This window comes from Vanacampus margaritifer, chromosome 16 (genome assembly GCF_051991255.1).
Source record: "Vanacampus margaritifer isolate UIUO_Vmar chromosome 16, RoL_Vmar_1.0, whole genome shotgun sequence".
Taxonomy (NCBI): Eukaryota; Metazoa; Chordata; class Actinopteri; order Syngnathiformes; family Syngnathidae; genus Vanacampus; species Vanacampus margaritifer.
Window position 1 is genome coordinate 9961322 of NC_135447.1, and position 27170 is coordinate 9988491.

A 27170-nucleotide genomic window follows, 5' to 3' on the forward strand; every position below is an offset into this window, starting at 1 on the left:
TGTGATGCCTTTGAGCAAGGCAGTGCAGGTCTCACTAAACAACAATTTTCCACACTGACCTGTTCTCTTCTGGAATATGGAGGGCCATCATGGTAAGCGGCTCCTGACACTGAACAAGCCAGCCCAGTCTCTCGCTAATGCGTCCTGTCTCTGGACCCAGGAAGTGGTTGGGCATACGGCTCCAAATGACAGGGGTTAGCATTTGGACATCCAATCTGGGAGGGCACTGGGGCACCGGGTTCTTGCGTTCACTTCGGAACATGGCGGCCGAGATGGGCATAATGTTCTGCCGAGAAAATAATATTAATAATGCGTTAGAGAAATCACTTTTTCAAGAAATTGAGGATCATTTTAGGACTTTGGAGCTGACCTTGAGTTTACCAAGCTCAATTTGAATCATATTCTGACTAGAAGGTAGGACAAAGATTGCTGGGAAGAGTTTTGTGTTGGGCTCCACCTGAAATGCATGACACTGTTAAACAAACATGCCTTTTTCCAGAAATGCGCGGACAATGGACTGAATGTTTCTGAACCTGATAGAATGTGTTGATTTCTTTCCCATTAGCAGTAAAGGTCATGAGTCCCGTGTCCAAATCAATAAGGCAGCCAATCACAAAGTCTTCCTGGCTCACTCGCGTCTGCTGGGAGCTGCTGAACTCACCTCCCCATACCATGTAGCAGTTACTGCGTTTTATACTGTAGTGACAACAATAGAAAAAATGTTGAGTGAAAGTGAAAGTGAAAGTTGTCATTCATGAATGAAATAATGACATTTGACTTGTGACATACCTATCATGGATGTTGCCTTTATCATCACCTACAGTGACGGTTACGTTCCTGACTTTGCCGAGATCAAAGTGAGGATCATATTGGTGATAGTCAGGGGTGATCCAACCCACCCATACGCAGCTTGGTTCCTGGCCCGCATAGACTCGCACAGAATAGTAATACTGGTAAAAGAAGCCGTTTCAAAAAAAATTATTGGCAGTCTCACTTGAAAATTGGCCATGGATTCTAGAAATGATTTCATACTGTGGTGGTGTTGAGGATTATGTCCATGTCATCCCTGTCATCTGGTACCACGTCTTCCACTAAGCGGGGCATGGTGGGAACAACAGGTGGCGGGGTTATTAATGCAGCCTTCTTGGCCTTGAAAAGGAATCTGGAATAAATAACGAGCGTGATTACTATATATGACAAGTTGGAAGCGCCCTCAAATAACCTTCCATGAGCCAACACAAACCCCTTTTTCTTGCTCTTCTCAGTTGAGGCGTCCTTCTCATTCTCTCCATTTTTGATGGCAGGTATTTCCTTCGGCACGGAGGGTTCTTTCTTGTCTTCCTCCTGCTCCTTACGACTGGCTGACTTTTTGAGTATTTCAAAGTCAGAGTCTGGGTCCACCTCCACCACCTCATCTTCAGGGATGGTGAGGGTGCGAGTGAGGAGGGTGGTCCCTGCGGGGACTTTGAAAGTCTCGTGAAATTCGACCGGCATGCTGAGCCTTAAGAACAGCAAATCTGTGTTGGCGTTCTGGGATCCAAATGTCTTATGGGTCACCTTGAGACAGGGAGCAGTTTCCACTGTCCCATCAACACGAGACACCTAGAATGTAAACAATGCAGTTGATAGTTGATGGTAAATAACCATGCAAAAAAAATGAAGAAGAGGAAAATGCCAGAGCACCTCTATGTGAGGATGATCAGTTGGTACAGGAATGTACTGAGGGAGGCTCTTGCTGAACCACATTGTGATGTCTCTTTTCATGTTGATGGCAAAAGGTTCAAATCCTTCCTGCAGTCCACAGATGGTAAAGTAGCGGAGGCTACTGACGTTCTGACCCAAGTTGATCCGGCCCACCTGGGACAGGCCAAGACTGCATACAGGTATAAAGCCTAGCATGGAAGAGTGTGACAAAATTATAATTACAAGTGAGAAACTTTTTTCAATAAACCAAAACGAACCAGCCATAATCTTTACTAATTAAATATCAAGCCTTCACCTAGCTAGAAATGTTGCACGCATACAAAGATTTATATGATGATGATACTAGGGTCTTATGAATGCAATTATTAAATAACCTCAACACAAATTAAAAAAACTTTTTACTACTAACTACTTTTTTTACAGTACAGTACATCTTTTTAATTTTAACAAAATGTCATGATTTATTATGAAATTATACTTCATCAATGACTAACAGATGCAGCCATGTTTCTATTAGTTTAACATATTTCCCCCCACTTTTATGTTAAGAGTAGGAAAACTTGGAAAAAATATATTTTATTGTACAGTTGTACTTTTAGAACAGATATAAAATTTGCAATTAATTGTGAGTTAACTATTAAAGTCATGCAGTTAATTCCGATTAAAAAAAATCAATCACCTGACACCCCTTATATGATACATCATAATCATATTGGAGCGTTTCATTGCTTGTTACAATGCTTACCTTCTCCTATTTCAATGTCCTTAAAGGCCATCTCTGAGCCCGAGTCACTGATCAACATCTCTCCATTGAGCGTGAACATGATGTTCATCTCGGTGAGATCAATCATGCAACCCACCACGTCACCAGATTGCCACTGTCGCCCAAACGACTCATTTCCCACATGCCATCGTTGGGCCTGAAAGAGACAGGAGTTAACGGCTTTTCACTCAGAAGAATTCCTCGTTCTCACCTTAAAGCCATTGAAGACGTAAGCCAACTCATCTGCGCCGAGTTCAGTGTCGGCTCGAACGCTTGGTCGGGCCCAGCCCACCCTCATCTCTCCGACTGTCACGGCCTCAAATTCAAAGTACCACTTGCCCTGCGTGACGCCATAAGACTTCTCTGCTCGAAACACTCGGATCTTATCTCCACGAGTGCTGCCTTCCCCGGGCCCGCCTGCATGAATGCAAATAGAGCAGAGGTGAAAAAGAAAAAAAACGTATATTGAACGTTTAATCCTGATATAGTTTGACAAGACTTGATTATACAAACATACTGCACTCCTGGTCAGGTGGTTCAATGTTGTAACCATATCCAATTAGGGTTCGAACTGCCGCGCAAACTGTATCCCGGTTGGTCTTTTTGGTCTTTTCATCCAATAGGTTGTAAGGGACTAGACGAGGATTGCGCTTGTTCATGATATCCTGTTCAGGAAAACACAAGTCGTTTTATATATGACATTACATAAGAGTATGAAATGAATGTCCTGGTTGCAGAAATCGTACCTGCACAATACTATATGTCCAGCCTTGGCGAACGCGGTCTCTGGCCCACACATTGTGTCCATTTTCTGCCAGTCTCTCAACAAGAGTATTCTGATTAGGAGTCAGCTTGACGTGATTGAGGTCCAGGGGAGCGGGTTTATATCCATTGCTCTGCATGTAACTAAGGAAAAGTGTTGTGTTTTAAATACAGTTGTGAAGAGTTTATGTGGGAGAACTGCAATAATCATTTTGTGTCTCACGTTTTTGGAAGCTTGGTTCTTTTTAGATTTTCCTCTGCTTTCTCATCTCCCATTCCTACATGACACCCCAGTGCCAATAAAGTCCTTTAAAAGTGATCGCAGATGGAGTTAGAGAAGTAAATGGATCAACATGTTTATTATTACTAAGATAAAGCACAGACTTACTTGAGTGTCTCCCCTGACATTGCTAAGTTGTAGTTTTTCTCTGGTTCAGGCAGACTCTGGAAATCAACCAGGCAAGGGTGGAGCTTCTTGTTGTCATCACGAAACTTGATCGATCAATCGAAACAGTAGCAGAAAGGGTATCTTAGGAAGTGTTTCATTGTAAAATAAACATTTTCAGATGATTTAAAGTACAGGAACTCACCGGTCCGTAGGTCCACCCTTGCTCAATGCGAGTCACAGCCCATAACTCGTGACTATTCTCTGCTAGCTTCTCACGAATACGTTCCAAATGGGGAGGAAGTACAATCTGGAAAGATTTTATTTTATTTTATTTTTTAAGTGTGATGTAATGCCAGTTTTGGGTGCTTCAATGTGGGTTTGGAAGTTGTCATGGCCCATCTGTCCAATTTAGGAGCAGCGTGGCTATAAGAGGATGAAGATAGGTGAAAGACTTTACCTGAATAGTGTCCACAGGGCAAGGAGTGAAAGCTGTGTGCGACAGGGACTGAGTTGGACCCAACAAGTTACGGATACCATCAAAGTCATGTTTATACTCCTTAATGGGCTCGATCCGCAAACGATCCCTCGGCAGCACAGCTTCGTAACACGGAGCGTAGCCCGGTGGCGGAAGGAATTTAAAATCACCATGACGACCTCCAAGAAGAAATCGGAACCTTGCAGTTAGGGAGGAAAATTGCTTATTTAGTCTCATATGAACAAGAGCCTACTTATCATATCAGAATCGATAATGTCCGGTACTTCACGCCTGCAGAGAAGCTGACAACCGGGAAGAAAAGGCCATCCAGATTGAAGTTCTCAAACATGCCCTGGACAGGATGACCATTGATGCGGAAGGAAATGCTGGGCACGTTCAGGTCCAAACAGCAGCTGATGACATCCTCTGCTGCCAGAACGTGCTGATTGGGTGTGGCAACGTGACGCGGAACACGTCCTGACAACAGGAAGGAACATATTTGCACAAGCATATTGTTTAGGAGAAGTGTCAAACGGCCAAAGTGTCAATACAATATTTACTCTACCTGACCAGAGGTGAAGTCCATCAAAAGCGTATGAGTAGAGGTCATCCCCAACACCGTTGCCTCCCCAGCCCTCCCCTCCACCAGGATATGGGCTAAATCCCTCTGTCAGAGCCCAGCCCACGCGCAGGTGATACGGCTGAGCAGTGAGGAACGGCTCCACGTGGTCCACCATCACCTCAAAATACCACTTTTTATACTGTGTGGACCCTTCGCACGTCCCGAGGAAAATGTTGGGTCTCATGCTGGACCAAGGTCACAAAACAAGCAACTTTTAGACAGTAGTTCATCTTCACATGAATTCTACGTACGTCTGGCCGTATAAAATGACCCACCTGGTGACATAATTGATAATGTTGGTTTGAAGTAAAAGGTCCCGACCAGGGAGCAGATTCTCTGTAATCAGGTTCTGGTTTGACCTTACAGCCACACCGTTGCACACACAAAGAGAGCAGAGCACATCCAAGACCTAAAAGATGGGAAGCCAAGAAGAACATTTTGACACTGTTTGTATTCTCCAACGTGCTTAGCACACAACCTTACATGCTACAGACCTTGTGATTGCGTCCGTGCTTATCCAGCAAAGAGATGATGGATTTGATGTGATTTTCCTGGATTATGTTCAACACCTCTGGGCTCTCAATCAGAACGCAATACAACACCTCCAAGATTCCTATAATAAAAACAGATCAAAGTATGACTTCCAAACCAATCATTTGAACAATTATTAGTTTACGTTTCTAGATAAGAGCTTCTCAGGTACCTGAAGAGGCCTCCAAACGATCCAATTTACTAACCAGCCAGTCGAGGTTATCACAGAACAGCGCACAGTTTGAACGATTACCTCGGATGAGAGACGCTTTGGGAAGAAAAAGCAGCAGACATTATGTCTTAAAAGGTAAACACAGAATACGTAAGGACAGGGCAAATCCCCCAGCGGTCTTACCTAGCAACTCGTACAGTAAATTTACTATCTCCTTCCATGATTCTGCAGCTTCTTCCCCAGCATATTCGGAGAAGTGAGCGGCCGTGTTGTAGACATTCAATCGATCAACACAGTCCAGAACGAGTGTGATCATCCCCTGTCAAGAACAACAAGCATGAAGTTAAAAGCGCTCTTGAATTCATAAGTGGTCACACAGGAAGGTAAACAAACCTCTTCTTGAAAAAGGTTTTGTCTGTTCTTGAGGGAACGAAGTTTGAACTGTTTGTCCTCATGCTCCAGCTCTTCCTCTGGTGGCCGGAAGTAAAAAATCAGGTCCTGGAGCGAGAGCACCACCGTGTCCATTGGCAGATTAGGCGGGTTGGCAGATTTGTTTTTCCCATTCAAGGCATCAAGACCTCTGGGTACATATGAAGGAGAACATATTGACATTACACAGAACCATTATAAGATGGACCTCTTGGAGAACTGTGTGTGAATTGCTACTTGATGAATTGGTTGAAGAGGCCTGTGGTGCTGTAAATCATTCGAGCAGCTTGAGACTCTTCAGTCTGGGAGCGTGCGACTGTCAGTGCGTCATCCATGTGACCTTCTTTATGAAGGATGGCCTGATTTGGAAAAAAAAAAAATACGATCTTTGAATGATATGCTCAAACTTGTCTATACTCATTGCTGCCTTCCTGGAATCTGGAATACCTTTCTCTTCAGGGGACCGAGGCGGGCGGATTTGGCATCAACAGCTGCGTATGTGAGCCAGAGACCAGATGAGGCATGTTGCACAAAGCACATGGACTCTCCGTACTTAATCTCTGGAATGCCCATTCCTTCCACATCCCGCTTCTGAGCGACTTCAATTTTTTCCTGTGGTTCACATATAGAGTGATTTCCTCATGAAACCCGCAAGGAATCCATTCATCACTTTTTTTCCCCCCAACTATTTTTAATTACCTTGGAAATTCTGAAGCAAAAGGCTGCCATTTTTGAATTGGCCTTCTCAGGGTCAACCAATAGAAGGCCTTTTTCCTCATCCAGGAGAAGATACCTTCCTGTTGTTATGTGACGTATTCTGAATGACTGCCCCCATTTAATGTGACCACCACTCCACCTAAAGTACCAAATATGAAAAGACTGTAAAATCACTCAAAACGAAAGTTTTTCAATGAGACTTTTCAGGAGACTCACGCAATGCGAAGTGGCTCAAGTCGCCACAAGGAACGAGCATGACTGCACACGGCGCCACCTTCATAATGAGCAACTCTGAAACAGAAACAAGACCATGTCAGGGATTTTAAGTCCACATGGTAATTAACGTTTGAGAGGTTTTGCTCACCTACGCTGGTCGTCCCCTTGGTCAGCCGCTGGGATTGCCAAACACTCATCCATGTGACCATGGAAAAGCCTGAGCACATACCCTCCAGTTAGAAAACCTGCAGAGGAAGAATCACACTCCTGAAGGACAGCAAGCAGGTTTATAGATAAACAAAAAAAAGAAAGAAAAAAGAAGAAGAGGTAAGCGGACCTTCAGCTAGTTCACAACCCGACATTACAGGGGTCATCGTCCACAAGGTTTGCATGAAAGAAGCATCAACCATCAAGTCACCGCTGGCATAGGACAGATGCTGTAAAGAGGTGTTAGTTAGGAATTAACAACTGCTGACAAATGAGCAGAGCAGGTGAATACAATTTGTATTTACCAGATATCGCTCTGAAGAAACACTGACAAGAATGAGGTCATCTCCCACTCGGACCTTCTCGCCTTCAGATCTTTGCTTGGAGGCCGGATGGATGGTCCACCAGCAGGCCTCTCCTGGGACCCACACGGACAGCAACATCGGCGTCATTTTAGCAGTCACGTTGCCACAACTAGTGCCGAGCTGGCTTTGCGATTCATTTGCGATCACTACCACAATGACACAAACCTGTGGAGTCCTCCTGCAATCCCACATCAAACGCCAGCTTGTCTGTGAGCGAGCGCGACGTCGTCAAACAGCTCAAGTACTTGTGACAAAAGTTAGAAAGTGAGAAAAGACAACATGTTGATCTTTGAATTGTGCATCTAAATGTGCTCACCATGCTCGAATGAGTGTGTTTCAGGAGAATGGCGTGTCCGTACAGCAGGGTTCGATGGCCGCCACCTTGTGACGACTAACACATGGGGTAGAAAGATGGTTAAATTGGACCAAAGTGGGTGAGATGAAAGAAAAATCGTAACTAAACTTACCCATTTATCCAAATCAACAGCCTATGGGTGGGAATGACAAGAATGAATTTAAAAAGTGAGATCCTGAAAGCAGAAACGATTGTGAACTTTATATGGAAAAGAAAAGAGACCTCATCCACAGAGGTGTTGGACAGCATCTCCTGTAGCGCCCGCACGGATAAGGACTGCTCCAGAATGAAGCAGCAGATGGCCAGGTCGGGTGGAACATTCTGAAAAACAAAAAGCCATTTCTTTAATAACAGAAACAAAGAAACACTAGCATAAAAAGACAGATGCATTCTACCTGAGCATTGGACGTAGTCTCCAGGAAACAGAGACGATTCCCAAATCCTTCGCATGAAAGGCAGAGTTTGATCTGCTCTTTCAGAATGGAGGCTGTGCACTGCAGAACCACATGATCATCCTGCAAGGAACATGTGTAGTGAATAAAATGTATTCCAGGGGGGGTTTCAGACTACGAGATTGTGCATGAAATGTCTTAACATATTTTTTAGTTAAAAAATTTCACATGGATTACATATTTAAATGCATCTGTTAAAAAAACGTAAAATGTTGATCATAGCCTTTATTATTACGGAATATCTTTGTCGCAATCACTGGCCTCAGATCACTAGCTCCATGAATCTGCCCCCCCCCCCCCCCCACACACACACACACACACACACACACTATAAGCCCTCTATTTCAAGCCACTGCACCTGCTGTTCACACGTCTTCTTTTGGAAAGCACCAGATATTTCAGATTCGACTGGAAAGAGTGTCCCACATTGCCCTGCTCCGAATAATCCAATTAGTTTGGCTTGTCGTATGACGGAATTTGCAACCTGAATTCCTTTAGCTAGGACGCACGCCAGCGGGAAATGCTGCAAATATTATTTTGGTAACAAGACTCGAAGAGACATACAATTCAGTGTCAGCTAGGTTTAATCATTATGTAATAATATATGTCATTTGGCTTTTCTTTTTCTTTTTTTAATTAAAGATGGATTCAAAACAAACAGCAAAGATGGATTGTCATTCCCTTCATTTTGCCTATTAAGTTTATTAATATGGTTGACAATGTTTAGACTAAGCAACGGCCCATCTCATCTATCCTAATGTTGGTAAGTTTAAACAGCCATGCACTATCTGAGTATATTTTGTATTGCTCATAAAATAATGCAAGTTCTCAGATCAGATCGTTTTTATTTCTATTTTAATTCATTTTTTTTGGTGCATCCTTACATGTTATTGAGTGCAATTTGCCTGGTTACTGTATTGAGATAAGGTGAAAAAGAAAGTGGACTACTTTAAGTACAATTAGTATTAATAAGAATGATGATAAATGACAACAGCGACTTAATGATTAGTCACATTAGTCAAAAAAAAAAGAAGTTAATTCTGTATAACTATCACTGTAACCAACATGGGTCAACGTTGCCGGCACATCAACCCACTGACAGTGCTGTCATGCTTACATAGCAAATGACAGATGTAAGTGTCAGATTTCTATGACGTTGCATCTCTAAATTAATGTGTGGAAAGTTATGCCGCTGAAGGCTGCCAGATAGACTAACCTACAGACAGAAGGACGGCTGTTTATGCATATTAAGACAGGACTGATAATCAGCTGCAAAACATAAAGTACGCGTATAAACAATGTTTTGAAACCAGGGTGTAATATTGAACGTGGCTCCAATAACCTCAGCAGCCAAATATCCCACAAGGACTGAAGTAAGCAGGTGCTGAAACGGGCCTGGCTTTCAAGCTGCTAATCCTCACACAGTATATATAGACCCGGGGCAGCAACTGAGGCAAACTTTATGAAGCATTATTAACATACTTTACCTCAGTCCTGCTTTTACAATAGCAAGTGGAACATTATTCTAAATGATCATTTCAATTTAACAGGATAAAATATATGATATTGACCAATATAATCTGTAAAACAATCACCCAGAGAATAATTTAGGTAAAATGTTATCCTATTTAATTTATATTCCATAGTAAATCCTAGCTGTGATAAAAAAAACAACAACAACATTGTGTTTTTGAGCACAGAAACCAATAGTGGGGAACCTAAGGCCCGTGGGCCATACAAGGTCCACAAGAGTATTTTAGCAGGCCCAACCATGTAATAATAAATACATAAAACCTCAGATAAACACTTATTTAAAAAATATATATAAAAAAATCTTTATAATATACATTTATAATGATTTAGGCTTAAAAAAAAAAAAGACCTTAATGGAAAATGCTACAAAAAGTCCAAATATTTTGCACATTTAAATTGTTGACCCCTTACTTAAACAGCATAATGTATTACATTGTCATCCTATTACCTTACTGTTTGTGTAATAATGGTTTCTGCTCAGTGATAAACCAGCACAATATCAAGGATCCACAGTTGGGGATATAAATAGATAACAATGCTTGTAAGTTGTAAACAAAGCCAACTGTTCTTGCCAGTCTGAGTGTCGTGTATAGTACAAATATATCCAACAAAGTAAAGGCAGTAAGGATTTTTATCTATAAATGGCTGTTGAAAATAGACAGATTTTTAAAAAGTTATTATTCAAGAAGAAGAAGACAGCATCACTTACTGTCCGCAAGAACTGAATCTCTTCCTCTCCATCGGCACCTTCTGCCATTCTGCTGAGGCATTAAGAGCACCACCCTAAGTCGAGCTTCTCGGTTCTCCTGGTGACTTCCCAGACAAATGTTGCTGAAGGATTTCTGAAGGGCGATGGGGGTCCCGGGCCCCCTCTCTCTCTCTCTCTCAGACTGTTTTATGACAGCAGAAGGGATTGAATGCTCATTCATTACTGCATCATTGAGAGGAGGAGCAACTGGACAAGGCAGCACCTCAAAAGTTGTTCCTTCCATTTTAATTGGATTTTTTCATTATTGGCACTGATTTGAACTACATTGCATAGTGCTTTAAAGAAGAGATTTTGAAGATAAATGTGGTAAAATTAACAATTAGGAGTTGGAATTTAAACAGCATGAAGAAGAGGGTATGATGGCCTACATCATGTAACTTTATCCATCCATCCGCTTGTCCTCATTAGGGTCCTGGTCCTCCCATGTCAGCTGGAGTTTATCTTTGACTTTGCGCAAGAGGCGAGGTATATACCCTGGACAGGCCGCCAGACAATCGCAGGGCAGAAAAAGAAAGAAAGAAAAAACAGACTTACATTAATAACACCCATGAACAATTCAGTCTTTTACCAACCTATTTTTTGGGCCAAAACTTCATAAAGTCACTTTTTTAATGATTAACTTACATTAACCTATTAATACCAATAGAAGTACTTAAGTAAATTATTTTAGTCATACAAAAACAAATGCGTATAATTAGCATATACATACACAGAAGCATGTGCCTTAACTAAGCCGACGGTCTTAAAAAAAAAGTTACTTTATTTTATGTTTAGCTAGCCTGTAACATGAAGGCTTTACGTTAGTTAGTCCGTTAGTTAGTCAGTTAGTCAGTAAGTCAGTCAGTCAGTTAGCTGCGTACAGTCTGAACTTGGAATACGCTGTTTTTATCAGTTTCACCACCGGTTGTTACAGTCAAGTTGTTACTGTACCTACTGTAGTTAGCTTCCCTGCCTGTAGAGGGCGAACGCAAGCTTAACGCTCCATTTGACGACGTCATACGTATAGCGGAAGAATAAAACAGTACGTCGATCAAACAGTCCCCTCTGCGATATCAAAACATAGGGTGGGTTCAGGTAAGCGCAGGCTTTTTGCTGGTTTTAGAAAGTGTTGTATCGGTCCTGTCTAGTCAAGCAGCTATTGCAACATGCAGTGCACCGTTGGTATATACGTTGGAAGGTTTGGTTGAATAAATTACGTCGTAGCTCCTTACGCTAAGCTGTGCTATCAGACAAGCCTCCTTGTTTGGCATCAAAGAACGGTAGTCGTTTGTTAGATTATATTTCAAAAGCTAACCGTGCAATGGTGAAATAACTTTTAATCACACATGTTGTATTAAATAATGTCATATTTCACTAACAGTGAGGGGGCAGCAGCGGAGGAGCAGGATGGATGTCCTGACTCACATACTTACAGACCCTCTTGAGCCAAAAGAGGAAGAGGACAATGGTCACATCACCGAGGAGTGCATGCTGGGTAACTGTAGGGTCAGCCTGCCCGAGGAGCTACTTGAAGATGTAAGTGATGTTTTGCTGAATGCTGCTTTGACATTGTGTGTATTGTTAAAAGGCTGATGACTTTGACTGCGGTGTGTTTTGTCATTAGCCTGAAATCTTCTTCTCTGTGATGAGTGAAAGCACGTGGACTGAAGTGCTGTCAGATTCCCAGCGGCAACACTTAAGTCAGTTTTTGCCACAATTCCCCAACAATAACGAAGCAGCAGAGCAAGTGAGCGCCGTTGACGATTTGTTCAACAACAGAAATGTTCATTTTGGGAATCCTCTTCATCTTGCACAAAAGCTATTTAGAGGTATTTAACATGTTTGCTGACCTAGTATCAACTCTCAAACTTAGCATTATTCACATTGTTGTTTATGATCTAAACAGATGGTTACTTCAACCCTGAAGTTGTCAAGTACAGACAGTTGTGTGCCAAGTCTCAGCAAAGACGACAGTTGTACTCTCTTCAGCAATATTACCACAGGCTGCTGAAACAAATCCTCGTTTCACGAAAGGTGTGTTCTGCAAAAACATGTTGGAATTACAACAATACCCAGAGGTTGGTGTCAAAATGTCTTCTTGTTTTAGGAGTTACTGGATTTTGCAGCTCACAATGGTCTGGACTTTCCACCAAAAAGAAAGATACAGACAAGGAGTCACGCTGAAATACGAGAACAAAAGGTTAGAAGAAGACTGAGGCGCATTTTAAAGGAGATTAAAACTGAATGTGGAGACAGTAATGCTTCGTCTGATGATGACGGTCAGTATTTGTCTTACAATCCTTTATTTTACATCGATTTCTAATTGCATGTCCATGCAAATTTACTTACCGGCATCTGTGCTTTATTTCACATGCGTTTAGATCTATCGTTGTGGACACCGGCACCACAGTCCCCCTCCTCGCCGACACCCACAGTCTCACTCAGAGTTGTGCCCAGCCTCTCTACCCAAGACATGAAGACCACTGGTGAGTCGTATTTATTTGCAATACGAGCATTACGGGCTTACTGTGATTGTGATGGATGGACATTTCAATGAGACAAACTGTCATTTATGTCCTTCAGAAAAAATCCATCTTGGAGAGCAAGACTTGAAGGCCATGCTACAAAACCATCGGGAGAAGAGGAAGCGACAACCGGTAAACAATGTTTGGATGAGATAAAAAATGGATCTAGTGTTAACATGTACAGTGTATCACAGACATTTGTTCTCCGCAGGATCATCCAGACTTGATGACTTCCGACATCCACCTCAGTGACGTACTCTCGAGGGCAAATATCGGTCGCAAATCAAACTTACGTGAGTGAATGCAGTTCAATAAGTAACACTGAACGAACGGGTTCTTCTGCTACTCATACCGTCTTTATTTCACTCGCAGCATTTTTTGAGCTGTCTCTGCCTAAGAAAAAAATAAAAGAAGAGAGAAGGAAGAAGAAAATGAGAACGATAAAAGTGGAATCCGAGGATCCCTGTGACACTCTTACTTCAGACGCTGCAGCAGGACCTCTGGCGAACATCATCAACTCCATGCCAGACACGCCGTTGACACCGCTGGCCAACATCAAGGAGGAGTACGTTTGGCGTAGAACTGAGAAAAAGCATTGGGACATACCTAATAAATGTGCGTAACCTTCATCATTGCAGAATCCTTGAGGAGCCTCAGAGCAGCCCCGTCGTCGTGGAAGAGCTCGCCGTCAGTTTCTTCAGCTTGCTGGAGACCATCTTGAGGACGGAACACCTCGCCAGCACCGCACTGGTACGTCCATGTACCCTCACAAGCTCGTTGGTCTACGAGATGATTGTAATGGCTTCTTGCGGATGTGCTCCAGTTGGAGGAGAAAGTCCAAATGTGGCAGATTTCCCCTGCGAGCTCACTCAACGCTTGGTTTTCTTCTGCCTCCTGCTGGTCTGACTTGGTCCTCCATGCCTTGCAATTTCTTGCCGGAGAGAGTAAAGGTAAGGCGGTGCTTTGGAACGCCATTTGAACATTTATTTAATGTCAACCCAAAAATAGTCCATATGTTTTTGGAACATGAATTAAGCAGCAAATCCACCTGTTTTTATTCATGTCAGGGGGCGGCCATTTTGCCACTTGCTTGACGACTGAAAATTGCATCACAGTAGCTCAGATAACGAGTGACGACCAATCACGGCTCACCTGTTTTCTGACTTTGGTCATGTGACACTCGTAAGCTGAGCTGTGATTGGTCCTCACTTGAGCAACTGTGCCATTTTTAGTCAACAGCAAGTGGCAAAATGGCCGCCCCCTGACATAAATAAAATGGGTGGATTTGATGTTTAATTCATATTCCAAAAACACAATATTAATCCGAATACCGTGTGCAGATGAGTGGGACTGCATAGAACATATTGTCAAGAAAATTTTTGCTACTTCCACTTTCAAAGTTCATGAAATAGTGCATCCTTTGTCCTCACGAGTAAGACAAGACTGCACTATTGGAACGACACACTAGTTGAATGCCTGTGTCTCGTGTGTAATGTTTTGCTTTTGCTTCATTGTTTTACAGAAGGTGTCATGGCGCTCCCCAGCGGCTTCCTGCCATTCGTGGAATTTGTCGATGAAACTCAACAGTGGAAGTGGATCGGTTAGAGGATCCATGATTGACAGTCCACTAATTGACGTCGTGTTAGTCTTTGTGGAGATTAATGTCTGTTTGCTTTATTTAGGCCCCACTCAGGATGCAGAGAAGGACTTAATTGCACTCTGTCAACTGTGGCTGGACTCGAAAGATTTTGTGGTCAAGGTATTTAAAAAAAAAACACACACACACATCTCTATCCGTGCATATGATTTGTTTGTAAGTGACTTTGTGATCCACAGACTGAAAGTGAAGAGCTATCGGAGTTAACACCCCCCATGCCACGAGTGTAAGACTTAATCCATGCAAATATAATTGTATTTATCATTGTGATTTTTTTAGATTCTTAAATGTCTTTTAACAGTTCGACTGATTATGTGGTGAGACCCAGCACAGGCGATGAGAGACAACTGTTCCAAATTCAGGTTTCTTATTTGTTTTTCATGTTGTTGTTGTTTTTGGGTGTATGTTTACAAAAAGCACTGGTGCCAATAAATAATTTTGTTGCGTCAATTAGGAGCAGCAGAGATACAACCAACCCCACAAAGCCTTCACGTTCCGCATGCATGGCTTTGAATCGGTGGTGGGGCCCGTTAAGGGAGTGTTTGATAAGGAAATGTCTCTCAATAAAGCTCGGGAGCATACGCTGCTGCGCTCCAACCGCCCGCCATACGTCACCATCCTGTCTCTGGGTGAGAGCTTCTCACTCTTGTTGATTTTGTGTGTGGAAACCAAACACACATTTTGACCTCCCTTTTCTTCCTAATAGTGCGGGACGCAGCAGCCAGGCTTCCCAACGGAGAGGGAACTCGGGCCGAAATCTGCGAACTGCTGAAGGACTCGCAGTTTCTTGCCCCCGACGTCACAAGTGCACAGGTTGAGAGGCGCTTTTTTTCTCCTAAACACTCAGACCTCTTTTTCTTTTTTTTTTTCATTAAACCGTAGGCTGGTTCTTGTGCCGTGTAGGTGAACACAGTTGTTAGCGGGGCTCTGGACAGACTGCACTACGAGAAGGACCCCTGTGTGAAGTATGACATTGGTCGCAAGCTGTGGATTTACTTGCACCGCAACCGCAGTCAAGAAGAGTTTGGTGAGCAACAATGAGGAGATGGTAGCTTATTTTGTTGTAATTCAAATTGACAGTTCCGCAGGGGGGTATTTGTACATGTAAAATGTCAATGGACATTCCATAAAATCTAATCAGAATTGGGCAATTAGACTAAAACTCCGCTTTTGTTTTTGCTGTTAATGTTTTTTTCCTCTCCCATCCAGAGAGGATCCACCAGGCTCAAGCGGCTGCCGCAAAAGCAAGAAAAGCACTGCAGCAGAAACCCAAACCTGCATCCAAGCCTGTGAGACGACTACCAAGTCATTTATTTAGCAGGGATGTGATTTTTCCGCTAATTCGCGGAATTCCGCTTTTTTTTTTATCTCCGCCCCCCCAAAAAAAATTTCAGATTATTTTTTTTTTTTTTTAGTAGTAGTTCATTGTGTATGCACATGACAGAGATGAGATGAGATAACATCTTCTGCTATAACAAAGACATTTGTGGTATGCTCTAATATGAGTTACTTTTCATTTGGTCATGATACAATTATTTGTTCATGAAATTTGAACTCTTCAACATTATTTATGTGTTAACTTAGTAATCACATTAATTAGATATGATGATATTGTCAGTGATAGTTTTTAAAAGCAAAGGCAGTCCAATGTTTTTGAATGTGACTGATTTTGAGTTGACTAAGACTGCCATTTTATATGGGATAGTTCAATATACATTGAAAATTTATGCTGTTGTTTTGTCTATTTCTTTGTCATGTGAGTGCATTGAAAGTACTTAAAGACACGGAAAACCCATGAGCTCCGGGGGGCTTAGCCCCCCTTGTCCCCCCACCAGGGCACTGCCCTGGACCTAGCTGGGTGCCAGCGGCCCCCAGACCCCCGGCTAAATTTTCAGATAATTTCACTTTGGTCAAATCACATCCCTGATTTAGCCACATTTACAGTAAATGTTCATGATGCTGTTGAACTAGTAAAACGGTTGTTCTAGATTTTCAGTGTCAGGTTTTGTCGAAGTCCTCTAATCTCTATTTTATTTTGTTAGAAATCTGGCAATAAAGAAGCAGGGGGTAAAACCGCATTATGTTCGGAAGCAGGACAGGATGTGGGTCCTAGTCCCATGTCACCAACACCCTCTACACCTGCCCCAAACACTCCTGGGACGCCAAAGTCACCCTTGCACTGCGCAGTCACGACACCAACTAAGACCGCGGTCCCCGACGCAATCAAATCCACCTCAAGGTGCGTTTCTTCTTCTCACGGTTGTGTTAACAACAATTGACATCAACTCAACCGCGTCTCTTGCAGCGTTCTCCTGGTGTCGCCCCCCTCCTTGCCCCAGCTGGGCTCAATCTTACCCACCAGTCAGGCCGGCCCGGCCACATCTCAGCCCGTCACTTCGCAACACGCGGCCCGGATAGTGACTCACCTGGCTGCAGGCTCCCTCCCTCAGGTGCGGGTCGTTTCCGCTCAGCCCGGATTGGGTTCGCCGTCAGGGAATCAGCAAGCCGCTTTGGTCCATCACAACACTCACCAGATCAGGATGCCCGTGTCTGTGGCGACCAAGGGCATCTCACAGGTCAAAGGATAAATGATAGTGACGATAAGATGTCATATGTTCTAAATGCCTCTGTGTGGGTGTGTCGTCCCAAACAGGCAGTTGTGTCCGTGCCTTTGAGGAGCCAGTCTGGTAGTCCAGTGCAGGTGTCCAACACCCTTTCGGTTTCCACAGCAACTGTGCCCAAACCTCAGACCGCATCATCTGGCTGCCCGGCCAACATCCCCGTATCATCGTCGGCTGTGCTGCAAGGAGTCGCCAGCCAAAACATCAAACAGGTAAACCATACGTCATGTTATTCGAAGCAGGGAAATTGTATTACTTTAGTGCCAAATGAGAGGCCCAAACATGAATTCCCGCTTACCTATTGTAATCGAATGAAATCCAATACAAAAGCCGAATTAACAATTCTGCCACTTCCTGGAATAGCCCTCGAAAAGTTTATTCTCCATTGCTCTGGAATGTGTCGTCTTATAAGCCATGTTATTTCCCCTCAGATTTCACAAAGGACAACGGGAATTTTGATCGATATATAAAATTGGTCATTTAAAAATTTTGGGGGGTCATTAATTGCAAAATTAACTAATCAGCAAATTATTTGATGAATAATTAAAAACATAAATTCATTTTAATGAACCGAAATGAATCCAACAAATATTCCAGGAGTATATTGCAAATGCTCGATGGGCTGGATAAAAAATAAAAAAAACAACCACCAACAAAACAAAGCTGGCCATATATGGCCGGCAGGTCAAACTTTGCCCTTCTAGCTTTACATTTCCTCTTCAAAGGTGTCCATCACCGCGTCAGGCCAGTTAGGAGTTAAGACCTCAGGAGCAGCAGGAATCCCACTCACCGCCACAAACCTGCGCATCCAGGGTAAAGATGTCCTTCGCCTTCCGCCCTCCTCCATCACCACGGACGCCAAAGGCCAGACCGTACTGCGGATCACGCCGGACATGATGGCCACGCTCACCAAATCTCCCGTGGCCACGGTCAAACTCACTCCCGACTTCCTGGGCACGAGCGCCGCCGGCGGTGGCAAAAGCATATCGGCCACTCTCCACGTCACGCCCCCTCACCCGTCCGTCTCCGCCCCCGTGTCCTGCACGGGGGAGGCGTCCACAGCCAAAACGGCGCCCATCACTTCCACCCTACTGAAGGCTACGGGAGACACCGCCATACGTCTGATGCCCACTTTGGGCGTCACCATGGCCGATCAGAAATCTCGGCCTTTCTCGACTGTCAGCTCCCCGGACAAGAGCGGCACCACCATCCGTATCATGCCGGGCCTCGGGGTGATCCCGCAGAAGCATCATGGTCATCAGACCATCTCCATGACGTGCGCCGGCAGCAGCAAGGCCCAGGCGGTGTCCACCGGCGCTAACATCATGACCGTGGCTGGTGCGAAGGGCATCACGGTGGCTTCGGCTTCAGCGCCTCTGAAGCTGGCGACTGCCACGGCAACCATGCGGCAGGTGCCCGCACCTGTGGTCAACACGCAAACGGTAAGAGGCTTATTTATGTCCCGTATTATAATAACTTGTATTACAATTAGCAATCTTTTTTTTTTTTTTTTTTTTTTTCATTTTGCAACCGCAAGAGTACATGCAAAATGAGAAAATGTTTTCTGGACAATATTTCAATAAAAGTAATTAAAAATATATAGTATTAATGCATGCAAAAAGTATTATTGATGCATAGTAAGTTAAAAAGTGCAAAAAAAAAATTGTAAAAGGAAAAATATGGATTGTTTCTACCCCCAAAAAACTGCATTTTGATTACACTGACTAGTGATGAGGAGAAAAAGAATGTCGTCATTATCATTGCAAGCAACATTCAATGACTTAAAAAGAAGCCAACCCCCAAATTCTCTTTACAATTATATGTTCTATGCAGCCCTACTAGTCTAAACGCTAAACACACTTTCCACTTTTTTGTGAAATATGAGTTAAACCGCAAAAGCCACTTGTTTTTATTTATCTCAGTGGGCGGCCATTGTGTTTTGCTGTCGACCTAAAATAACATCACTTTTGCTCAGGTAGCTACCAATCACAGTTCACCTGTTTTCTGAAGCTGAGCCGTGATTGGCCATTCATTACCTGAGCAACTGCGATGTCGTTTTCACAAGAATGTTTGTGTTTTCAAGACATGATGTTATCAGACAGGTTCTGTCAGTATTTAGTACTTCCTTATCTGCTTGACTCCTTGAACTTTTGTTGGCTTCTTCTTCTATGTTTTGGCGTAACAAACCACTGATCGTTTGTATTCACCACATTGGAATTAAACAGTAGAGTAAAAATGACCAAAATCTAAAAGCTGTTTTGGACTCTAGCCTAAAGGCTAATTTATTGATACCATCTTATATGGAAGTAATTGTTTCATGGAAGCCATTATCTTGAGTTTGGTACTCTTTATGATTTTATGTTGCCTAAACACACACAGACAATTGCCAACAATGCTCTCTTTTCACGTGGTCATAGGGCAAGTTACCTGCCCGCATCACAGTTCCGCTATCTGTGCTCAACCAACCACTGAAAAGTAAAAGTGTGGTGACTACGCCAATTGTGAAGGGGAGCCTCAACACAAAGTAAGTCTCAACCTATGCACCGTATTCCACATTGACCTGATTAGACTTACGAGATGTTGTCTGTTGCCTCCTCCTCCTCCTTTTCCTCTTCTTGTTATGCAGCATCAGCAGTTTGGGTAGGAACATAATTCTCACGACCATGCCTGCGGGCACCAAGCTGATTGCTGGGAACAAACCAGTCAGCTTTGTCACAGCGCAACAATTCCAGCAGCTCCAGCAGCAAGGACAGGCCACACAGGTTTGTAGAAAGTTTCACCAGGAAGCCGATCCTGTGCATTTACCATCATAGCACAGACTAGTACATTTGGGAAGTATTCAGTTTGGCATTTGGAAGAAATTACAGTAATGACTCACTTCCTTATCCGGTGTTAACCCTCACCTGTCGCTTCTTTAGGTTCGTATCCAGACAGTCCAGGCGCAGCAGCTTCAGCAGCACATGGCGGCGGCTTCCCCAAAATCGGTTTCCACGGTCGTCGTCACCACGGCGCCTTCGCCAAAATGTCCGCCCGATCTCCCACCTGCGCCGCCTCAGTGACCTTGAGCCTCACCATCTTAATGTCCTCCGTTAATTGTGTTTGCCATTTATGGCTGTTCAGCGTGTAATGTTTTCTGTGCAACGCGAACGCATATCATATTTAGTTTGACAACGTTAAAAAAACATTTTCCTTTAATTACATTTCATCAATTTTCTTTCCCCTTCATGTTGAAGCCAAGATTCCCACAGTTAAATTATGAGTACTGCAATAACATTATTAAATCTCACAACTTGACTTTGTTTGCATTTATTTGAATGATTTACAAGAAAAAAACAAGACACTTAAACACCACCTTATCTTATAACACACACACACGTGTAGTATTTAAATGTTAAATCGTAAAGGGGCGGCTTAGTAGTTAACAAGGCTGCTTCACAATTCTGGAGTTTGGCATCTCTTTTGTGGAGTTTGCATGCTTGTGTTTTTCTGTAGGTACTTATGACTTCCTCCCACATTCCAGAAACATGCTTTGAAGGTTCATCCACTCAATTGTCCTTGAAATTTTGGTTGTCTACCTGTGAGTAAATTGATGATCAGTCCAGGGTGTGATAGGCTCAGTTAGTATAGGAAATGGATGGGTGGGTAGTTTTTGGCAACAGGAGCCACTGTGTACATTTTGGACTAGAATAGCATAAGATATTTAAAAAAAAATTTTTTTAAAAAAATTCAGTTTCATCAGACTAGTCCAGTGCAAATACTCATTTTCAACAAAATAACAAATATGACAATTTTAAAGCTTTTACTCCTCTTCTGACTCTTCGAGCAAAGCTTTCTCAGAGTTCGCAGCGGCCAATTTATTTCGCATCACCATCTCGATGTCTCGTGCTTTTCTGGAGAATCTCCTTGTGGTGCTTTAGGGGTGGGAAATTTAAATGTTGGTTACAAGCAAGGACAGAATATGTATTGCAAACACTTAATAAGATGCAATTCGATGAGAGTCGTTTAATTTATTTTTTTTAATGACAATGTAGGCTAGTTTTAATAAGTTGATTGAAAATGTCCAACAATATTAGTCACAGATTTCAAAATGTTCTACAACTTCAATAATAAAGATTATTCATTTGATTTCGATGTAAAAAGGCAGGATACTCACATCCAAACAGCAGCCGAGGTGCAGGTGACGACAAACAAAGCCACCGCCAAATGCCAGCAGAAGCACATGGTGACAAACATGATGTTGTTATGCAAAGTCAAATCCCACTTCGGGCCGCTCGGCGGGTAAAGAACGAAACCGATCTGGAATGAGGTTCAAACACTGCTGGTTTTCATACAGTTCTTTAAATTTGACCTCAGCGCTCGTCAGTATTACCTGGTAGAACCACGAGCCCTGCAGGATGAACAAGCACGCTTTCAGCATCTCCAGAATAATGTGGTCTCTCATGAACACCTCCATCATGGTGACGGCCGACCCACTGAACACGGCCGCCAGGAGCAAAGAGTGGATGTGGGCGTCCAGTGGGGGGCGACTGTGCACGTGGTAGTAGAACAGAAATCCTGGGTCACAAAAAAATGGATTACTACAGTAGGTTGAATGCAAATATACTGTATCACCAAAAGTTTTGGGACACCTGGCCGAGACAAAGACAGGACGTGATCGATCTTGTGTCGTCTTACCTTCCACAAAAAGAGCCAAGGAGAGGGCAAGGCGGTCCACGCCAACTGGCACCAATCTGGACACGGCGCTCACCACCAAAGTTATTCCCGAGATGCCGAAAAAGAGGTACATGGTGGCGTGCTGCCAGTTCATCAACTTGACCCATGAATTGTTCTGCGCGTCATACAGGCGAGCATGTGGCCCGTCCACAACGAACTGTTCCACCATGATGCCTGAGACAGAACCAAATCGGTTAGAACGTTTGGAAGTGTTTCATGACGCGTCGAGAGGGAAGACTGACCGACAAACGAGGCAAAGATTTGCACGCCTCCCTCGATGTAGTCCATTCGTTTAAAGAACGGAGGCAAAACGGCTCTGCCTTTGGGCTGCTTTTTCCTCCAGTAGTGCTGCAGAGTGTGTTTGGCCGTCAGCCATAAGCCGAAGAGCAAGAAGAACGAGCCAGGGATGGCGTGGCCTCCAAAGTTAGCCATGGCGAGGCCTTAAAACAGGAAACAATCACATTAGGAGTAGGGTTTGAAGTGCAAACTGATCATCTTTCATTTTATTATATCCTGATGGCTTGTCAAGTTGTCATAACAAAACACTCCTAACTAAAGCATAAACCAACAGGTGTGTGAGCGAATGAAAGAATGTTGTGCCAAAGACACCAAATACAAGTGCATCTCAATATATTAGTTAGAACATGGACAGCTAGCCTTTTTCAGTAGTTCGAAGTCTTTCATGATTTTATTTTGTAGAATTTTTTGGTAAATATAGCTGACGGAAATCCAAAATTCACTCTCAAGAATGTTACTTTCTTTCATTTCATTATTTTGGAAAATTTACAGCTTTTTCACCCCCCAGAAATTAGACTCTTAAAAAAATAATAATAATCTTGAATATGACAGGTTTCTATTAAAAACATTTTTTTTTTAAAGGTACATGAACAACTTGAAGCCTGCGTTTACCGTCCTAACCTGGAGAAAAACCTTAAAGCACGTGGAGAACATACAAACTCCAGATAGGAAGGCTTTATGAGGCAGATGTGTCCTACGATAATTATGAATCCTTTGAGAAATGCAGATGCTATTGTAACCATTTAACATTGCGTGTTGCAAACATGAATGACTTCCTGCCCATCAATCAGCACTCAAGACACAAGAAAATTGCACACACATGGATTTAAACTAAATTAAATTGTGGTGGAAATACAGTATCAAGAAAATAGTCCAACATATACACATTTCATTCATTGGCAAGTTTAGTCTCAAACATTAGTGTAAAAGTAAATCAAGCATTCGATTTTGAGTAGCTCAAGGATATCCCGTTTGAAAAGTCATGAAGCTTCCACGCACTAACTTTCAATCTGCTTCCACAAACTACAGTCGAATAAATCTGTCGTTTATTTGCATGCAGTAACGACTTTCACCTGTTTGAGGACAGCACGATTGTTTCGAACGAGTCCGACGAGTTTTTCCTCGTCGAACATGGCAAATGTCATGAATATGATTTACAAAACAACGACATGATTTATCATGAAGAGCAAAATGTGGCAACGATACCTTAACTTCCGCCTCCAAATCCCGAGGAAAAGTCAGTAGGAATCTGCTTGTAAAATGTGCGAGCGTTGCCACCTGTCACACGACGTGGAAAAAAGTCAGTGAGCTGTTTGCATCCCTGTGGCCCCACCCAACATTGCCCCCCCCCCCCCCCCAACATTGCCCCCCCCCCCCCAGCACGCTTTCTCCTGGGACACACACGACGGACTTTGCAACAGTCATCTTTACCTCTCCTACTCTATTCGAATATATATAAATATATGTAATAATAATAATAATAAATCTTAAAAGTGAATGAATATGAATTCGATGGGTAGCATAACACTAGAAGACTGTAAATCATTTTGCTAATGTGTAACCGAAATGTCAACAAAAAGGCACATATAGCTCCAGATAGGACCACAGGTAGTAAGCATGACGTCATGGCAGAGTATTGACTGATTGGACATTTAGGAAATGATCCTTTCAGTGTAATATTGAGAATTGTGTTGTTTTTGTTTTATTTTTAATGTCGACGTCATGTAAACCGGATTAAACTGGGTTTTTTTTAAAGCAACTGAGGTGTACCCTTAGAAATAACTGTGAAAAGAATGAAAAACATTGCCCCCCAGTGGCAGTGAGTATAACTGCAGGATCCTTTGTTATATGGGGAGAGATTAATGCAAACATTGTAGCTTGCAAGTAAGATAAACTACTGTGGGCGATTCATGAACACGTGCTTAATCATCATTTGTCCAAATCAGATGCAACAATTGCTCGGAAAAAGCAAGTTTAGATCCCAGAGAACAAACACAGTTACAAGTGTAGCACTGGGACTAAAAGGAAAGTCAAGACATACTCATTTCAATGAACTTTGCACTCATTGACAGAAAGTCTTTATTGCCGTCTTTATCAGCTTTAAACATTGAAATTCCTCTGCGTACTATATACTTGTAACAGCAAAACACAACTAGGCCGTTGTGAAAATAAAGACATTCATATTAAAACACATTTAAAAATACATTGATTCTCCATCAATGTCCACAGTGTGCTTACAGTATTTCACAGAATATTTTCTTCTCTCTGAAGGGGTTCTCTGAGGAAGGTACGGGGGTCACCAGAGGGTCATCTTTGGCGTGAGTTTCACAATAGGCCATCAGATCTGCTGCTGCTTTGGATACCTGGGGAAATAGAAGCCCAAAAAAATATATATATATATTTTTTAAATTGACCCAAATCATTGAGTATATTTGTTATAACATATAAATGAGCACATCCCTTACCATTCAAAATGTCACTCGAAATGTTCTCTTTTCTACATACCATCATCCTCTCTATGTTGACCTCCAGCTTTAATTGCTCAACTGTCTTTCGTGCATCCGCAATCTTGGCCATGTTGTTGGACATCCTGCCGCTTCTTTGCCTGCAGTAAACATGCATGAAGAATTTAGTGTGGCAATTTTAGACGGCGGAGATGACAATGTGTGTGTGCGTGTGTTTCAGCGGCTGATAATTAAAGGCAACTGGGCCGTGAGTATTGAGTCTGTTTCAATTTGCTCATTAATTCTTTGCCCTGGGTCTCAGCTGCACGTGTCGCAGCGAGGGTCTCAGAGGAGGGAGGCAAAGGGAGGGTGGAGCGAGCGGCTCCCCTGATGGGCGTGAGATGAGACTGTAAATAAATCTAACATTAACATGTTTATGTTGGACAAAACTGAGCTGCTGATGGTCAATTACTGTATGTATATTATATTTACCATACATGTATTTATATGGTTCAGTAAATAGACGTAAGACAGGATTAATGATCTATTTTCCCCCATATTGGACTAACAACAATAACATTTTGTTTTGTTTTTCCAGTCAGTGAATGCAACAAAATATTAGTGAAATTAATCATATTTGAGTATATGTTAAACCAGCCCACTAATATACAGTACAGAGGTGCTGCATTTCCTAAAGATGTTTTGAATCAACTTAAATACAAAAAGTAAAAAAATTAGACCATAATCATAATTAAAACTCACCGCAAACATCACTTACCGCGAGACGCTCCTTTGCTGAGAAGTGCACTTGAGTCCTGAGCAGCAACGTGCAGCGTCAAATGAAGTGTGATTAATGGCAAAGACGAGGAGGGAAGCTTCAACAGGTTCCCTCCTTCAATTAATTAGCGCTGGTTGTGCCCCCAGCGTGGGCTCGGTGAAGAGGTGCGGGGCAACATGCGGTGCTGAACTTTCTGACATATGACATAAGTCATCGCATTGGATGAGCTGAACCTGATGGGGCACTTAATGTAAAGTACATGATATGTCTGACATTGAGATACAAAATATATATATATATATTTTAAAATAATTGGAATTCCAAATGTATTTGTGTTGATTCATTTTCTATTACTGCTTATCATATTCAAGGTCACACAAAACTGCTGGCTTCTATTCTACGCCCTTGACTGGTCGCCAGTCAAACACAGCACATATAGTGACGGACAACCATTCACACTCACACTGAGTGGGAAATGGAGCTACGCGGTCTGATGGGAAGTCAGTCTCCGTACGAGTGTATGCATTATTGATTAAAATAATGGCTTTTAGCTACTCACAGGCCACAACATTAGGTACACCCACACACTTAAATGAGATCTGATAGAAGGTTACTGTTTGTTTGGAATGGATCAATTCTAAATAAAAACTACAATCACAATAAAAACGGCATTGCTAAATTAACGTGCCTGGCAGTGCAAATGACGATAATTTAGCTTGAATGTCTGATGCAGTCTTTCTCATAGACATCAGTTATTACACAAAAGCAAGAGGGGGCAAAGTGGCACTGTTGTGGTGTTAAATGTCAGGTGCCTCATTATCATTTGTGTCCCACTAATCATTGAGAAGAGCTGAGGTGGAACTGTTATTAAGGGCCTCAAAATGCAGTACAGTGTATATTAATTTCTATTTACATTACGACACTTTATTATGATCAGCTATTGCATACAGTCGAGTTAACCGCGTAATGTCACAAACTCATTTTGATAATATCATATATTTAAAAAAAAAAAAGGGACTTTAAGGGCATGGGACTTTTGAAGGGGTAATAACTAACTATCATCAGGTTGGACAGCAATTTCAGGGACACATGCAAAAGGTTCACTCTTAGCCCAGTGCTTCTCAATTATTTTCTGTTACTCTTCACAGAAGAAGAAACAATTTCACACTCCCCAACTCTCCGCTGTGACTATAAATAGTGCCATTTGTCTATAAAATTGTTGTACGCGTCTATAAAGGAGCTAATACTCTTTGTGCAGTCTGACAATGACAGCAATACTGTCATCTACTGTAGTGGATGTGCAATTACATTTTGGTATGGCAGCCTCTATTTGAGGAGTGCTAGACAAATATGTATAAAATGAAGGAAACCCATTTTAAGAGCTTTATCTCTGTATTGGTATGTGTGCAAAAAATGTTTTTGCCTCTAAAAATAAGACCTCACAATTCTGCTATATTTTCATGACTGTGTGAATCTAATGTAGACGCCAAAAGCACATTAGTGAGAATGACCAAGAAATAATTGAGTTTCTTAGCATTTATAAAGTGATTATTAGGTTACTGTAGTACAATTCATTATTTATGTAAAAGTGACACAAAATGATATGGATTTATTTATCTACTTTGTGCTGATACAGTATTTGCTTGCCACTTACCTACCATGAAAATGTCGTTTAAAACCATCTTTTTTTTTAAGT

The 27170-nt window shown here is 42.4% G+C and overlaps 4 protein-coding genes across 5 annotated transcripts in view; 1 reads left to right on the plus strand and 3 right to left on the minus strand.

Moving 5' to 3' along the window:
• The window catches only part of LOC144036790 (ryanodine receptor 1-like), a 40976-nt gene extending 29337 nt beyond the window's left edge, over nucleotides 1–11639 (minus strand). Inside the window, exons 1-36 of the mRNA XM_077547684.1 lie at nucleotides 10829–11639; nucleotides 10401–10581; nucleotides 8102–8221; nucleotides 7929–8027; nucleotides 7819–7839; nucleotides 7668–7742; nucleotides 7517–7595; nucleotides 7292–7404; nucleotides 7117–7216; nucleotides 6928–7024; nucleotides 6780–6854; nucleotides 6546–6702; nucleotides 6294–6458; nucleotides 6084–6205; nucleotides 5811–5997; nucleotides 5601–5736; nucleotides 5418–5513; nucleotides 5209–5327; nucleotides 4990–5123; nucleotides 4658–4899; nucleotides 4377–4569; nucleotides 4075–4291; nucleotides 3820–3924; nucleotides 3618–3721; nucleotides 3453–3536; nucleotides 3214–3373; nucleotides 2985–3132; nucleotides 2679–2884; nucleotides 2450–2624; nucleotides 1684–1892; nucleotides 1244–1602; nucleotides 1033–1162; nucleotides 790–950; nucleotides 534–696; nucleotides 371–457; nucleotides 60–286 (exon numbers count right to left, since the gene is read on the minus strand). Coding sequence (XP_077403810.1) covers nucleotides 60–286; nucleotides 371–457; nucleotides 534–696; nucleotides 790–950; nucleotides 1033–1162; nucleotides 1244–1602; nucleotides 1684–1892; nucleotides 2450–2624; nucleotides 2679–2884; nucleotides 2985–3132; nucleotides 3214–3373; nucleotides 3453–3536; nucleotides 3618–3721; nucleotides 3820–3924; nucleotides 4075–4291; nucleotides 4377–4569; nucleotides 4658–4899; nucleotides 4990–5123; nucleotides 5209–5327; nucleotides 5418–5513; nucleotides 5601–5736; nucleotides 5811–5997; nucleotides 6084–6205; nucleotides 6294–6458; nucleotides 6546–6702; nucleotides 6780–6854; nucleotides 6928–7024; nucleotides 7117–7216; nucleotides 7292–7404; nucleotides 7517–7595; nucleotides 7668–7742; nucleotides 7819–7839; nucleotides 7929–8027; nucleotides 8102–8221; nucleotides 10401–10448 — 4913 coding nt within the window. The 5' untranslated portion in view covers nucleotides 10449–10581; nucleotides 10829–11639. The remainder of the gene's footprint in view (nucleotides 1–59; nucleotides 287–370; nucleotides 458–533; nucleotides 697–789; nucleotides 951–1032; nucleotides 1163–1243; nucleotides 1603–1683; nucleotides 1893–2449; nucleotides 2625–2678; nucleotides 2885–2984; nucleotides 3133–3213; nucleotides 3374–3452; nucleotides 3537–3617; nucleotides 3722–3819; nucleotides 3925–4074; nucleotides 4292–4376; nucleotides 4570–4657; nucleotides 4900–4989; nucleotides 5124–5208; nucleotides 5328–5417; nucleotides 5514–5600; nucleotides 5737–5810; nucleotides 5998–6083; nucleotides 6206–6293; nucleotides 6459–6545; nucleotides 6703–6779; nucleotides 6855–6927; nucleotides 7025–7116; nucleotides 7217–7291; nucleotides 7405–7516; nucleotides 7596–7667; nucleotides 7743–7818; nucleotides 7840–7928; nucleotides 8028–8101; nucleotides 8222–10400; nucleotides 10582–10828) is intronic.
• Nucleotides 11459–20536, plus strand: nfrkb (nuclear factor related to kappaB binding protein). Its single transcript, XM_077547685.1, has 26 exons — nucleotides 11459–11534; nucleotides 11821–11975; nucleotides 12064–12268; nucleotides 12346–12473; nucleotides 12547–12718; nucleotides 12821–12925; nucleotides 13023–13096; nucleotides 13176–13257; nucleotides 13337–13529; nucleotides 13603–13714; nucleotides 13788–13914; nucleotides 14487–14564; nucleotides 14647–14723; nucleotides 14801–14847; nucleotides 14923–14983; nucleotides 15076–15250; nucleotides 15328–15434; nucleotides 15525–15648; nucleotides 15831–15910; nucleotides 16664–16860; nucleotides 16927–17197; nucleotides 17275–17454; nucleotides 17968–18684; nucleotides 19660–19766; nucleotides 19869–20004; nucleotides 20161–20536. The coding sequence occupies exons 2-26, from the start codon at nucleotides 11847–11849 to the stop codon at nucleotides 20299–20301; spliced, it is 3825 nt and encodes a 1274-aa protein (XP_077403811.1). The 5' UTR covers nucleotides 11459–11534; nucleotides 11821–11846; the 3' UTR covers nucleotides 20302–20536.
• On the minus strand, nucleotides 20533–23585 carry tmem45b (transmembrane protein 45B). Its single transcript, XM_077547686.1, has 6 exons — nucleotides 23459–23585; nucleotides 22198–22395; nucleotides 21917–22129; nucleotides 21612–21796; nucleotides 21396–21538; nucleotides 20533–21153 (listed from the first exon to the last, which is right to left on the minus strand). The coding sequence occupies exons 2-6, from the start codon at nucleotides 22385–22387 to the stop codon at nucleotides 21042–21044; spliced, it is 843 nt and encodes a 280-aa protein (XP_077403812.1). The 5' UTR covers nucleotides 22388–22395; nucleotides 23459–23585; the 3' UTR covers nucleotides 20533–21041.
• A 717-nt stretch (nucleotides 23586–24302) lies between these two features.
• gng8 (guanine nucleotide binding protein (G protein), gamma 8) lies at nucleotides 24303–26925 on the minus strand. Of its 2 annotated transcripts, XM_077546734.1 has the most exons (3): nucleotides 25475–26922; nucleotides 24758–24857; nucleotides 24303–24615 (listed from the first exon to the last, which is right to left on the minus strand). In XM_077546734.1, the coding sequence occupies exons 2-3, from the start codon at nucleotides 24839–24841 to the stop codon at nucleotides 24487–24489; spliced, it is 213 nt and encodes a 70-aa protein (XP_077402860.1). In that variant the 5' UTR covers nucleotides 24842–24857; nucleotides 25475–26922; the 3' UTR covers nucleotides 24303–24486. The 2 variants fall into 2 exon arrangements, with proteins under 2 accessions (XP_077402860.1, XP_077402859.1); XM_077546733.1 differs by having other exon boundaries at nucleotides 24758–26925.
• Nucleotides 26926–27170: the final 245 nt, after the last annotated feature.

Excerpts from the sequence above, each read along its gene's own strand:
- nfrkb (XM_077547685.1), top strand. The coding sequence starts at position 11,847 with ATGGATGTCCTGACTCACATACTTACAGACCCTCTTGAGCCAAAAGAG. Across the intron at positions 12,269-12,345 it reads TGCACAAAAGCTATTTAGAG|ATGGTTACTTCAACCCTGAA; the intron begins GTATTTAACATG and ends TGATCTAAACAG. Across the intron at positions 14,848-14,922 it reads ACACCCCCCATGCCACGAGT|TTCGACTGATTATGTGGTGA; the intron begins GTAAGACTTAAT and ends GTCTTTTAACAG.
- tmem45b (XM_077547686.1), bottom strand. The coding sequence starts at position 22,387 with ATGGCTAACTTTGGAGGCCACGCCATCCCTGGCTCGTTCTTCTTGCTC. Across the intron at positions 21,539-21,611 it reads AGGGCTCGTGGTTCTACCAG|ATCGGTTTCGTTCTTTACCC; the intron begins GTAATACTGACG and ends ACCTCATTCCAG. Across the intron at positions 21,154-21,395 it reads ACCTCGGCTGCTGTTTGGAT|CACCACAAGGAGATTCTCCA; the intron begins GTGAGTATCCTG and ends CCACCCCTAAAG.
- gng8 (XM_077546733.1), bottom strand. The coding sequence starts at position 24,874 with ATGCATGTTTACTGCAGGCAAAGAAGCGGCAGGATGTCCAACAACATG. Across the intron at positions 24,616-24,757 it reads TCAACATAGAGAGGATGATG|GTATCCAAAGCAGCAGCAGA; the intron begins GTATGTAGAAAA and ends CTATTTCCCCAG.